Source organism: Pelodiscus sinensis, chromosome 2 (genome assembly GCF_052426305.1).
Source record: "Pelodiscus sinensis isolate ZL-2025 chromosome 2, ASM5242630v1, whole genome shotgun sequence".
NCBI classification, from domain to species: Eukaryota; Metazoa; Chordata; order Testudines; family Trionychidae; genus Pelodiscus; species Pelodiscus sinensis.
The window spans coordinates 79566667-79580990 of NC_143053.1; the positions used below are offsets into that span (position 1 = coordinate 79566667).

General features: G+C 45.3%; 1 protein-coding gene across 3 annotated transcripts in view; it reads left to right on the forward strand.

Annotated features, from left to right (window-relative positions):
• The window catches only part of ANKRD29 (ankyrin repeat domain 29), a 39977-nt gene that overhangs the window by 4823 nt on the left and 20830 nt on the right, over positions 1-14324 (forward strand). For 2 of the 3 annotated variants that reach the window (XM_075920861.2, XM_006117206.5), the window contains 4 exons: positions 2039-2149; positions 3466-3564; positions 10015-10113; positions 13994-14092. In XM_075920861.2, coding sequence (XP_075776976.1) covers positions 2039-2149; positions 3466-3564; positions 10015-10113; positions 13994-14092 — 408 coding nt within the window. The remainder of the gene's footprint in view (positions 1-2038; positions 2150-3465; positions 3565-10014; positions 10114-13993; positions 14093-14324) is intronic. The other variant, XM_006117207.5, reaches the window with a different exon arrangement.

A 14324-nucleotide genomic window follows, 5' to 3' on the forward strand; every position in this document is an offset into this window, starting at 1 on the left:
ATGAGATCTTTTCTTAAAGACTTCAGTTACCAAAACAATGTTAAGATAACATAACATACAAAACAAAAAGAGTCAAAAAACACAGACCATACTCTGTAAAAGGGTCCCACGTCAGCAGGTGGGGCACCACTGACTCCCCAAAGTGCCCACAAGTCCATGAGGGACGCCTCGGTCTTGGCTGAGTGACAGTTTGTGAAGCCCAGCCCAGGGTCAGGGTGGGCAGACAGACAAGGGGTTAATACAAATAGGCACCAGCAATCAAAGCCTTGGCTGGGTCCCAGCCGGACCGGGGGTTGGGTCTCCTCGCTCTGGGAGAGCGGACAAGTGCAGGGGGGTTTGCCCCACAGGAGGGAAACTGCCACCCAAAAGGAGGGATGGCAGGTGGGACAGGGGCCCTCTCTACTCCACCGCCTCCCAGCCCAGGGCCCTGACAGTGGTGGCCTTGCAGTCACTAGGTCGGCGGGGATCCAGGCCGTTACATGCTAACAAGGTCAAGGTTCAGCGGGGGTCCAGGCCACAACGTGTTGCCCACCCGACCTCTGTGTCTTCAGCCTCCCTGAGGTTGGCTATCCCTGGGCCGCTTTCCAACCCCCTTCTCAGTGTTCCACCTCTCGACAGACAAGACATCTCAGTGAAAGGATACTTCTTCCATCCCCACAAGAAGAGACAAAATAACCCCATCACTGTCCCCATCAGTTGTGGCAAGGGCAGCATATACACACTCTGGTCAAATGAAGAAAGAGCAGAAGCAGGTACATATGTATCACATTCATTCTGTAAAACATGGAAGGTGCCTGCCAGCTCTTCCATCACTCCACCACCCACTTCCCCAGTTTCCCAATTCCATCTCACAGTCACTCCTTTCAAGCAGAATCCTACCTCCAAGAATTTCAATACGTCTTCCTGCTGTTTCCACAGCAGCCTTTCCAAATGTGCAAATACTAGATCACTGAGAGACTGGTGGCCTGAGCAGCTGTCAGGGGCCAAGTTAAATTTGACGACGAGTAAGTCATTGTGGATGGGAAATGTGGGGAACAAGAATGGCATTTTCCTCAAGATTCACAACCAGAACGAATATAAATCAAGGAAATTGCCCTCTCCTCCCCCTCAGTAAACTCTTGGAAGTGAATGGTGAAGTGATAACCAAGAATACATAGCACAGAGGGCTCAAAGGAAAGGCCTGCCTCACCCCAGCAGAATAGTCTTCTACCCTTGCCTCAATGTCTGCAGCCAAGCGGAGAAGGTACTCAGGATCCCATAGTGCTGTGGCACATTCCACAAATACTCACACCATACTTGATCAGAGGTCTTACTTGATCCAGGAAATAAATGTACTCGTGCCAAAAACCTCCCAAAGATGTCACTGACTTCACTAGCAGCCTATCCTTGACTGCATTAGCCTGGCTGGCTGGATTCCATTTCGGATCCATGGTACACATTTTGGGACTTGGAGACATCAGGAAAGATGGTGGCCAGGAAATTGGCTGAAAACCAGGAAGTCCCACAATGGGACATTAGACTGGTATGTTTGAGTCTTCATGGTCTTTGGTTTCTCTGCTGAGACTGTCAATATGAGTTTCGGTTGTCATTATTCGTGACACTCCTGTGGTGTGGACTCAGAGGTAAAAGTAAGCAGGTGCCCAGCAAGAGCTGGCTGAGCTGCAGCAAAAGCCTACGGGGAGCTATTTAAAGAGCTGGCAGAGACCAGGTTGCAATAGGACAGTACCTGTAAGAAATTCTAAGTTACTTTCACCGCTGTGTTGACTCCTTTTCTTTGGGAGCTGGACTGAGATCTCCAACTCACATTATTTAGGCCACCAAGAGTCAATCGAGTTTAATGACTTTCAGTCAGTATTGACACGGGAGAGATTTGAAACCAGATAGAATCCTTGACCTTTGTAAACTGCCCAATGTAAACAATGAAAATTAACACTCTTGCCCCAAAATGGTTATCAAAGAATGACATGCTAGTTGTATTGAGAGCATATGATGTTTGTACTTGTTCCAAAACAGATTTCAATCTTTTTTGTCTTAACAGAGGGAAACACCACTCGCAAATGCTGCATTCTGGGCTGCAAGAAAAGGAAACCTGGCTCTTCTTCAGCTGTTGTTGAACAGTGGGCGAGTAGATGTGGACTGCAGAGACAGTGTAGGCCCTCAATATGTGCTTGCCCAGATCATATGCTTTACATCACTTTACGCAGCCCTCTATGGGTGCACCTACACTGCACTGTAGCTCAAAATAAGATACTCAATGTGTGTAGCTCAAATTGCGTATCTTATTTCAAAATAGCTTATTTTGTACTTTGGTGCTGTGTAGACAGTGCCAAATTTCAAAATAACGCACTATTCCAAAACATCCCTTACTCCTCATATGGAATGAGGTTTACAGGAACGTTGGAATAGTGAGCCCGTTATATTTCAAAATAACAGGCTTGCTGAGAAGATGCGGGATAGCTATTTTGGGATACTCCGGTATCCCGAAATAGCATTGCAGTTTAGATGTAGCCTATGGCGGCAATGATTTTAATGCAGTCATTTGAGTATCTTATGCAAGGTTTAAAACCTCTAGCTGCCATGAAGTATTTTGTCGGCAAAAGTGCTGACAAACAGCATTTACATTGCCTGACTTTTAGCAACACAGCTGTGTCACTAAAAGCTCTGTGTTGTAGACAAAGCCTTTGTCTCTGACCTTCCTGTGTAACATTGAGCAAGATCAGTCACTTCTAAATGTCTGTTTTCTGCCCTATGAAACAGGTTAATGATGCTTTGCAAAGCTCTTTGAGATTCCCTGACAAAAAAATCATATATTGAAATTAAGGATATTATTGATTAGTATTTATTAATAGGGATCATAACATGAGATCACTGCATAGTGATTAGTATCAGAGGGGTTGCCATGTTAGTCTGAATCTGCAAAAGCGATAAAGAGTCCTGTGGCACCTTATAGACTAACAGATTTATTGGCACATAAGCTTTCTTGGGCATCTGACGAAGTGGGTCTTTCCCCACGAAAGCTTATGCTCCAATAAATCTGTTAGTCTATAAGGTGCCACAGGACTCCTCGTCGCTTTTTCACATTGATTGTATCCTGTTTGGACTTCACTGTTAAACTCTAATCCTGCAGTGAGCTCATTGCTGGGTGCAATTTTTTGCAGGTTTGGGCATTAGCATTGAAGGCAAGTGAGTGAATGTTTGGTGCTGTAATTACTTGAATTAATTTGATTCTTTACTTTTCACAGAATTTACAATGGCAAATTTTTAAATCCATTTTAAAAAATTGTTAGCCCGCAATTATATGTGAAGAGATAAGACAGAAGGACACGTTTTGTTCTTTGGGGAAATTAGAATCAGTTATTATATATGTCCCCCCAGTTCTGCTGAAAAGTTGCGGTCCATTTCTGTCAGTCTGAATTATTATTAGAGATAAGTCTAAAGTGCTGATTTGTTTTTCTTTATGCCCAGCTTGGCACAACAGTTCTGATGGTAGCTTCTCATTATGGCCACATAGAATGTGTGCGGGAACTGGTGTTACAAGGAGCAGATATCAATCTGCAGAGAGAGGTAGGAGAAGTTCTGCATCTTAAAAAAGGAATTGCAAAAGCAGCCATTACTGATTGGAATTATAGAAACCCTAGAGGAATATTACCAAGTGCTTATCTGTTAGTTTCTGTGCAGTATAAGTATAAACAGAATCTATTCAGTAGGTTCTCCTGACAATTCAGATTTCTGGAATTTTAAGTTGAAAAATGAGGTGCAGGATCTACCCCAATATGTAATCCATCAAGAGTTTCTAATTGCACCCAGTTTGTGTGGACTGGTTTCATCCTTATTGTAACCCTATTGACATCATGCATACATTGATCTTTATATTCACAATGCAGTAACATTCAGATTTCAGAAAGTGATTAATAAGGAGAGGTTGATTACCATTTAAATTAGAGACCAGCTATTAAAATGGACTTGGCAGAATTACCCTGGGAATTATTCTGGTCCAGTCAGTGAGCTTTGTACTGTGTTCATTTAAGTTGGCAGCAGAAGACTATCACACAGCTAAATCACACCTTACTTTGTGAGGCCAGGACAGTTGCCTCCAATTTGTTTGTATAACATTGATTATAACTTTAAGTCAATGGTTAGGTTTTGTGAACATCCCTTCAGTAGCCAAATCTATAGTCATTCTGATTTGTGGGCTGTCTAGACATATAGCAATGTTACTCTGCTGGCTAATGGTCTTGAGAGAATAGTAATTTAACAAGAGTTTGCACTAATGTTGGCTGACTGCAGAATACAGTGATCAAAATAATGGCACTGTTGTCTCTACTGTAATAAAAAATGTATTTTTAACCTCTCTTGGTTACCTGGAACTAAGACATAATTCCCCTGCTGACATCTGTAAATCATTGCCTCAAAGTAGTAGTTGATTATATAAGTTTTCTGGAATTGATTCAACCAGTATAAAATTGTTGACTAGTGATAACTATAAGGCCCAAATTGAGCAAAGCACTTGAGAACAAGCTGCTGCAAAAGTTATACCACAATGGAAAGAGAGTGAACAACAGATTTTTTTGAATGCATTTTTGTGCATCACTTGGCAGGTAGCAAATAAACAGAAAGGAACAACCCCTTTGAATGGTGCAGAAGACCTTGTAAAAGGCCATCTTCACTGAAGTGAATTTCCTCCTGTCGCTCCCTTTTTTCCTGCCTTTCCAGATGAGGTGAAAAAGCCACAAGGGAGAAAGGTGTGAGTTTGAGGAGAATGATGTTAACCTTCCTTTGTAAAGTGCTTGGAGATCTACTCATGAAAAGTGCTAAAGTGTGACATACCAGGATACAATCTAGAGGTGTCAAGACTGAATGCCCTTCAACCTTGGGTGCCTAACAATGCCTTGCTGAAGTAGCTCCCACCTGTATGGCTCACAAGCAATTTTCCAGCATGCAAGCCACACTCAAGTGCATCCACACAGCAGTGTTATTTCGGAATAACGGCCATTATTCCAAAATAATACAAGCGTCTACACAGCCATTCCGTTATTTTGAAATAACAGATGGCTTATTCCAACATCTCTAAACCTCATTCCACAAGAAACAACATCTATTCCAAAATACCTATTTTGGAATAGCAAGAGTGTGGACGCTCCACTGCTGCTATTTCAAAATATCTCCACCCCAGGGCCATTCAAACTAATTACTCCCCAGTGCCTCCTGGGACTCTAAATCAAAGTAGCACATCCACATTAGGGGAGTCTGCCTCGGACTAATTTTTTAGGCTTCCCTGTGGTGTAGATGCGCTATTTTGAAATAAGCCATTTCAGAGTATTTTTTCTAGAATAGCTTATTTCAAAATAAGTGTGCAGTATAGATGTAGCCAGAGAGAGAGAGAGAAAGAAAGAGACTGACTGACTGTCAGTCATGCAGTTATATTCTAGCTCTCACAAGCCTTGGTTTTAGTGCAGGCTGATCCCAACAAACTCCAGTTCCACATTTTCCCATTATAGGTGTATGTCCTATATCACCCAGCCATTTCCTGGACAGTACAAAATGGGTATGTCTAAACTACATGTCTCTGCCAACAGAGGCATGTAACTTAGACATACCAACATAGTCAATGAAGCGGGAATTTAAATATCCCTTGCTTCATTAGAATAAAAATGGCCACCGTGTTATGCCAGCTCAGCTGTTCATTGGCTCAAAGTGGCAGTCAAGATGGGGATCGATCAACAAGGAAAGCCGTTGTTGTCCAATCACTTATGCCTCGTGAAACGAGGTTTACAGGATCAGTCAACAACGGCTTTCCTTGTCAACCGATCCCTGTCTTGACTGCTGCTTTGAGCTGAAAACAGCTGAGCCAGCACAATGCGGTGGCCATTTTTATTCTAATGAAGCGGGGGGGGGGGGGCAGATTTAAATCCCCGCTTCATAGACTATGTTGGTATGTCTAATTTACATGCCTCTGTCGGCAGAGACCTGTAGTCTAGACATATCCTGTGGCTACGTCTAGACTGGCATGATTTTCCGCAAATGCTTTTAACGGAAAAGTTTTCCGTTAAAAGCATTTGCGGAAAAGAGCATCTAGATTGGCACAGACGCTTTTCCGCAAAAGCACTTTTTGCGGAAAAGTGTCTGTGCCAATCTAGAGGCGCTTTTGCGCAAAACAAATCTGAGCTGTCTACACTGGCCCTTTTGTGCAAAAGCTTTGCGAAAAGGGACTTTTGCCTGAACGGGAGCAGCATAGTATTTCCGCAAGAAGCACTGATTTCTTACATGAGATCGTCAGTGCTCTTGCGGAAATTCAAGCAGCCAGTGTAGACAGCTGGCAAGTTTTTCCACAAAAGCAGGTGCTTTTGCGGAAAAACTTGCCAGACTAGACACAGCCAATATGTTTAAGTCCATTATTCCTTTAAGGGAACCATATGTCATCTTATTACTTTGAATAGTTATTCCGACATCAATTTAAACACATTGGATTAGATAAAAAAAGTAAAAGTTTATTAACGACAAAGAGATTTTAAGTGAATACAGATAATGAGGAATTGAAGTCAGAAATGGCTACAACAAAAATAAAGATAAAACATTCACTAATATCTAACTTAAACTATCAGATTCAAGCAAAGTTTCTCCCCACATACTTTCAGCAATCTTAATGACCAGATCCCAGATCCCAGTGAATGCTTTGTCACTTCAGGTGCAGTGAATGCTATTGGCAGGAGGAGAGAGGCAGGGTAGCTGTGGGGTGTCTGCCTTTTTTCACATGTAAGGCTGCTATGTGCATTTGGCCATGATAATATTGATTAGCAAATGGTGAGGTTAAAGGAAATGATACCCCATAAGACACACCTTGTATAAAGATTATCACAGTTCTGTGTAGGGTATGAACACAGGAAGATATTGTCACAATAAGATCTAAGTATTAATAAAAACAATAATATTCTCTGGTAATTTTTGTCTCCCGCACATTTAAATCTGAAAGAATGGAGTCCCATCCTGATTTACTGGTATTTTAGTGACAGAAATAGGCATGGAAAATATTTTGGCTTTGAGTCTTCACAGTATGTGAGCTTAGTTCATAGTAGAACTGGTTGCAGCTCCCTGATATCTACACTTACTGTCCTTCCTTGTGCAGCCCTATCTTAGGCTGGTGGTGGGGACCAGGCATCAGTGATGCTGTCACAGGGTGGTAAACCCAGCCCCCTCAGAGACAGGGAGTTGAACCTCTCAGGCCTCATCTGGGGTGCTCCACCCCATAATTGTTACCGTGCCAAGTCAGTAGCAGCCCCCATCAGCAGGGCAATGGGGCCCAGTGGCCAAGTCAGTAACAAACAGTCCCTTTTGCAGGGCAGTGAGCTCTATTGCCCAGAAGTGGTAGTCCAGATGTAGTGTCCCCCACTTCAGGGTTAATGGGATGGAGTGAAGTAGGGGGAATCCAGGCCCTCCCTCTCCACCAGGTCCCAGCCAAGGACCCTATCAGTGGTGGGTGTATCCCACCATTTGCTCAGCAAGGAATCCACAGGGTGTGCCAGCTCCCTACCCTGGGTTACTTCCTACGCTGTTCTAGACCATCAGCATCTTCCCCACCTACATCCTCCAAGCTGTGTGCTTTCCCTGCTGGTCTCCACTGCAGTGTTCTCCTCCAGACTGGGAGCCTCCCCGGCCAGTCTCTTCTTGCTTGCCTCTGCCGTGGCATCCAACTACTGCACCTTCTCCAGCACACTGGCAGCAGCTCCTTTCCCTACAGTGGTCAGCCCTGACTGAGCTGTTCCACTGGCCTTTATACTGGTCTTCCATTTGAAGCATGCCCAACAGGGCTGTGGGGGAGGGGCTCTCTCAGCCAGGTAGGCCTAGTTAACCCTGCAGGCCCAGTGCAGGGTTGGTACACCCCATCACAGAAGCATAAAGTATAGAGGAGCTTTGCTGTGTGACATCCCTTCTGCTCTTACCGATACTCCTTTCCCAATACATCTCCTCTTTCCTCTTGCATGGGGGGTAGAGTGGCACCTGGTGCACTGTAAGGAGTTCTCCTCTGCTGGGGAGATTCTCCATTCTTTTCCTCCATCCACTTTGTCTCCACTTTGGGCTTTTTATGGTGACTCGCTGCTGGACTGCAGAATCTGGTCCTTAATTTTTCAAAAGGAAAAAAAAACTATTGGGAGGGCGGGCACAGTGCGAAGGTGAGACAAGAGAAGCAATAATCTGTAAACTATCATTTGTAGACATGGTAACCCTTAAGATTTAATCATCTGGGATACAAAAATTATCAGAGAAAGAAAGAGAGAGAGACTCATGCCTATCTTACTTGGGCTTTCTGGTCTCACTTGAACTCACAGGGCTTCATGGAGAAGTCTGTTTATGTGAGTGGAATGGGGAATATAGATTTTACGCAGGTAAACTGGAAATGGGATAAGCATCAGTAAGGATACAATTCTCTCACAGAGGTTACGGATTCCGTGACTTTCTGGGACCTCCATAATTTCTTATGGACAGGGCTGGTGCAGCTGTTAGTCCTAGGGGCTGCCGGAGCAGCTGAAAGGCAGTCAGCCCTGCGGGCTGCTGAAGCAGCTGACAAGTAGCCAGACTGCCAGGCCTGGGTCAACCCGCTCTGGGGCTGGAGCACAGTGGTAAGCCCAAGCCACCTGAGCAGCAGCGGGGCTGGAGCAGTTGCATGACCCCACAGCTATTTATCCTCCCTGCAGGGTATTTGTAGTGTTCTGTGGTGCCAGTAGGATTACAGTAGGGATGAAACCAGTCCACACAGGGACAGGTTATGGCAGGGGTGGGCAATAATTTTTGATGGGGGGTCACTCCAAGATTTTGAAGTGGTTGAAGGCCACACTCTTCCACGATATTAATGGAAGAGGTACAGAGTCTGGGATGGAGCTTGGGTGCAGAAGGGAGCTTGGGGTAAGGGATTGGGATGCAGGAGGGAGAATGGGGTCTGGAAGGGAGTTTGAGTGAAGGAGGTAGTTGTGATCTTGGGCAGGAGACTTGGGTGCAGGGTTTTGGAATGTGACCTAGGGCAGGAGGAGGTTGTAAGCTAGGGCAGGGGACTGGGGTGCAGTGGTTTGGTTTGTGTCCTTGGGGAATGGACTGGGGTGCAGGAGATTGGGTTGTAACCTAGGGAACAAGAGGATTGTGATCTGGGACAGAGTATTGGGGTTCCAGATCTGGGAGGAGGTATGGGTGCAGGAGGAGGGCAGATGGTTTGGGTATGTTGAGTGGGGGGGGCACAGGGTTGGGGAAGTGAGGGGCTAGGGTGCCAGAGGCAGGCTCTGGCCAGGAGACTGACCAGTCAGCAGCCCAACCAGCCTGCTTGCCTGCAGAGCTAAATGCTTGCAGAGCTTAAAAAGTTTCCCAGCCAGCCAGCCTGCCCTGCACCAACACAGGCTGCACAGCCATGTGCTTGTGTGAATAACTCAGCTGGAGGGGAAGGAGGCGTGGTGTTTTGTGCGCTGCCTGTTATTCGAACAGGTAGTTCCCATTGGCCAGTTTCTGGCCAGAAGCCGGACAATGGGATTGTGCTGGGGGTGGGAGTTACACCTGAAGCCTTCCCTCCTCCCCTCCAGACCCGCAGTTTTTAAAGAGAAATGACCCCACAGCCGCTTTTCTGAGCGGTCTGCAGGGCAAGCAGGGAAGCCTGCTTGGGGCTCCCCACTGTGTCTGTAGATCGGATCTGGTAACTTGGCAGGCTGGATTCGGCCTGCGGGCCATATTTTGCCCAGGTCTGGGTTACAAGCTTCCATAAATTTTTGTTTATTGCCCGTGACCTGTCCTTGATTTTTACTAATAATATCCATGACAGTATCTTATCCTTAAACATCAGACATTTCAGTGCCATTGAGATAAGAAATGATTCCTTACCCTAAGTTCTGTGGTAATCCCAAAGATCATCTTTAGTCAACAACAACTCTTGTTCAGTTATTCAAGTTCAGTCTGTTTTAACTCTGAAAATGAAGTGTGTACTCTATTGACATTTGATCCATTTGTTTGTGTGTGTTTCCTCCCTTCCCCCCTTTACAGTCTGGCACGACTGCTCTGTTCTTTGCTGCACAGCAAGGCCACAACGATGTTGTGAGGTTTCTCTTTGAATTTGGCGCTTCTACTGAATTTACAACAAAAGTAAGAGACTGGTCTGCTTTACTTCCAAAATTCACTTGTATTAATTGCTTGTTTTCTTTTAATCTGAAACATGGCATTACAGCAAGAAGATCATAAAAGAGTTTCCCTGCTTGCATGTTTTCTGTTATATGAGTAATGCAGTCTGCTGCAGAAGATTATTTCAGAGTTAATTTGTATTGTCTAGATTTGATTAATTGAGTTTGGTACCATCTGATCTCATTACAGTATATATTTTTAGATTGTGAAAGCTACAATGAAGAGAACAGTCCCTCTTCTCATGCTGTCCCATAATATAGGAACAAGCGGCCACACAATAAAAAGTAAATTTAGAACAAATTTAGAACAAATAAAAGGAATTAACACAGTTTGTAGTGAGCCCATGGAATTCACTGCAGTAGGTGGTTACAAAGTTAAGTACTATAGCTGGATTTTAAAAAGCACTGGTTAATCATGTGTAAAATAGATACATAAGTAGTTACTGTATATGTATTGAGAGAGGGGAAATAAAATCAGTTTGCTTCAGGTTTTAAGATGATCACGGAAAAAATCAGGGAAATTTTTATCTTCGTGGTCAGCATTGCATTGTTGGCTGGTGACATTATATATTACTAAGGCTGCCTGACGCTTCCCATTATAAGATCCTGTTATAACTGTACGATTTTCATTGTTTGAGCTGATTTCTTCCAGGATGGTTGTCTGCCTTAGACCATTTTAAAAAAATAGTCAAAATTGTTGAACTATTTCAAAGAATGAGGCTAGTGAAGCTTTGTTTTGTTTTGTTTTTCCCCTGTGCTAAATGGTAGTGAAATTTTCCTTGAAAATCTCTAGCTCTCCATTCCCTCCCCATGCTTTAGAGCAGAAACTTGAAATTTTGGTGGGAGACAGCCTTAGTGTCAGGGATGCACCTTTTGCCATCCCTATGAAAATCTGCCCAAAACTGGCCAAGTGATAAGCCTTTGAAATATTGCAGTTCAAACATGTTCAATAGAGAGTTTTAAAATTATTTTTAGCAGCTTAAATCTTCAAGATCCAATCCTCGTTGAGCATGCTCCATCCCCTCACAGCTCCTGTGCATATGACTGGTTTGTGCGTGTGTCATCCCCACTGAGCAACTGAGCATGCTACAGCAAAGAGCTGGGTGGTGGGGGGGAGAGACTGGACTCAGAAAGACTTTCTCTGTAATGGCTGCTCCCAGCTTTCCCATCCAGGGTAGTGGATGGTTCCTTTGTGCCCCGGAACCTCTCTGCTGACCCTCAGGTGTATTTGAATGCAGAGGGATGAAAGCTAGACTGAGGAGGGAAGGAAAGGAGTGGATTGGGACAGTGAATCTGGTGAGACTGGGGGGGGGGGAGAGAAACTGGGACTGACTGGGCAAGGAGACGGGGACTGGGAGAGAGGAGAGGCTGAGACTGAGAGCTGGGCAGGGGAGGCGCATCCTGGGACTGGTTGTGTAAGGGAACTGAAAGCTGGAAGGCAGGGAGGGAAGGATGGGACTGAGATCAGGTGGGGAGAGTGCTGGCCAAGGAGACTGGGAACTGGTGGACAGGCTGGGACAGGCTCCCAAGAGAGACATGGGAGATGGGACTGGGAGCCAGTTGGCTGAGGGATGGGAGGGGGAAAATAATATGAGCCCATGAGAAGCTGGAGGTAGGAAGGCAACTGGGACTGGCAGGACAAAGAGACTGGGACAAGGAGCCAGGGAAAAGATGCAGGGAGAGACTGAGACTGGATGAGGGGTCTGGAGAGGTAGCCTAGGACTGGGAGCTAGTCAGATCAATCCAAGAGCTGGGAAGGACGAAACTGGGATAGGGATGTAATAGTGTAGTCGATTAACTGATTAACCGATAAGCAAAAGCTTATAAGCTTATAGGTTAATGCTATAGACTACACACATCCCCCTTCCCCCCAGCCAGTAACTTTTTAGCAGGCTGGCCAGCAACCCAGCTTAGTCCTAACTTGTGCTGGATCTGGGACCTTTCCCTGCTGCTGTTCTGCATTTAAAGTGCATTAAAGGAACCTGGCAGACAGGCAGCCTGGCACAGTTCCAGTTTGTGCTGGGTCTTGGAGCTCAGCGCCCCCCCAGGATAGGGGCCATTGCCACCCTGCACTGCTGCCTCTGTATCACACAGTGGTGCAAAGCAACAGTTCAGCGGGTCCACAAGAGGTGCTGGTTTTTAAATTGGCTTTCCTTGCAGATCAGCTCCTGCCTGACACCTCACACTGCTGCCTCTGATACAGAGGCAGGGAGCTCCTTGGGAGTGGGGCTGAGGTGCACTGGCTGCCGGCCCCACCCCCGGGGACTATAGAATAGTCAACTAACTGATAAGAATTCATGAGGTTAATGGACTATTCAATTAACGGATATTTAACATTCCTAAACCGGGACTGGCTGAGGAAGGAAACTGAGAATGGGGAGAGAGTCGGAGTTGGATGGTGAGACTGGGACGTAGACACTGAAGCTAGATATGGAGACTGGCCAGGGAAGGAGACGAGGATGATAAATCTGAGAAGATGTTTCTAATTATATGTTTCTAATTTTTCATATAACACCCCTACATATAGCGATATTAATGACAAATGTGTTGCCAATTCACATATGATCCCTTACCTTGCACATTTTAGGTACAGATTATGACAGTTAGTTGGGGTGCATGAGCTTGCTCCCTGTCCCATATGAGGGATCTCCTTGCCCTCTGAACTGGAATGCTCTTAGGATCACAGTCATGTATTGTATCAGTACTGCTAAGCTGTCCTCCCAGAGACAGACCTGGTTGCTGTCTCCTCTCCTTTCCTGCTCTTCTCTTGCTCTTCAGTCTCTCCCCGCATCTTCTCCCTGGCCCAGTCTCTTTGTCCTGCAAGTCCCATTTGACTTCCTACCTCATCCTTAGCCTCCACCTTGGCTGACTCTTCTGTCCTGTGGGAGGAACAGCTCTTACTCATCTGCACTGGGAGATGTCCAGCCTGGGAATTACCCTTTTTTGGCACAGCCACCAGTGTTTAGCAGCATGGCAAGATAGGTATTCTGTTTCTCCTGGAGAAGTTGCTAGTTATTTTTACTGGTGGCACTGCAGCTGTTTTCTTTCCCAGAGTGTAGTTAAGTTTCATGTGAGGGAGCAAATTATGAACTTATTTTATATACCAATATAATTAATGGGGCATGTCTCCCTCTGTTGGTTGACACTCAGAAACTACAACCATGTGAGATTGCTGCTGACACCTGGGGACATTACCTATAGCTGAAGTGGGGGCTTGTGTTTATAGTCTCTGGTCTGATCGCCTTTCCCAGCCAATGGGAGCTGCGGGAAGTGGAGCGGACCAAGATGGCGCTTCCTGCAGCTCCCATTGGCCGGGAAAGGTGATTCATGGCCAATGGGAACTGCAAGCGTCGGTTCCTGTGGCTGTGAAGATAAATATAGTGGTAGGGACCTATCAGGAGCAGATCCAGCCTGCATACCGGTACTTGCCCACCCCTGATCTATTGGCTGCTAGAACTGATGTTGACAGCATGCAGCTTAGTCCATTGGATCAGAGACAGGGTGTGCCGGCAGTCACCTTGCAGGGCTAAGGTTTGTATTTGTGAGAGGAAAGAAGACTAGATTAGGAGTGACAGGGAAGTAAGCTCATAGGAGGGGAAAGGACAGACAGAGCAGAGTTTTCCTGGTTTCCCATTCCTCAAAACAAGAATCGTCCTACTGACAGAGCTGAGGTCTAACTTATAGGGAAAAGACTCAAAGGACTACTCACAACCATTTTCTGGCTTGATAATACATAACTTCTGTGAGCCAAATTCTTGGAGGTAGTTAGCACTTGCTGTTGCACCTTTTCTGTTGCATCTTTTCTGTATTTGTTCTGTTCTTATTGTATTTTGTTCTGTTTGTAGGATGGGGGTACTGCTCTGTTAGCAGCTTGTCAGTATGGTCACACACGAGTGGTGGAAACTCTATTGAAGCATGGTGCCAACATACATGATCAGCTTTGTGTGAGTTCATTAGAAATAGATATTAACTGTGTACTGCATATGACACTGGGAGATATATACAAAACTAGAAAAAGAGATTTAGTTAATCTATATGGGTATGTCTACACTACCACCCTAGTTCGAACTAGGGTGGTTAATGTAGGCAACCGAAGTTGCAAATGAAGCCCGGGATTTGAATTTTCCGGGCTTCATTTGCATCTTGCTGGGTGCCACCATTTTTAAATGTCCGCTA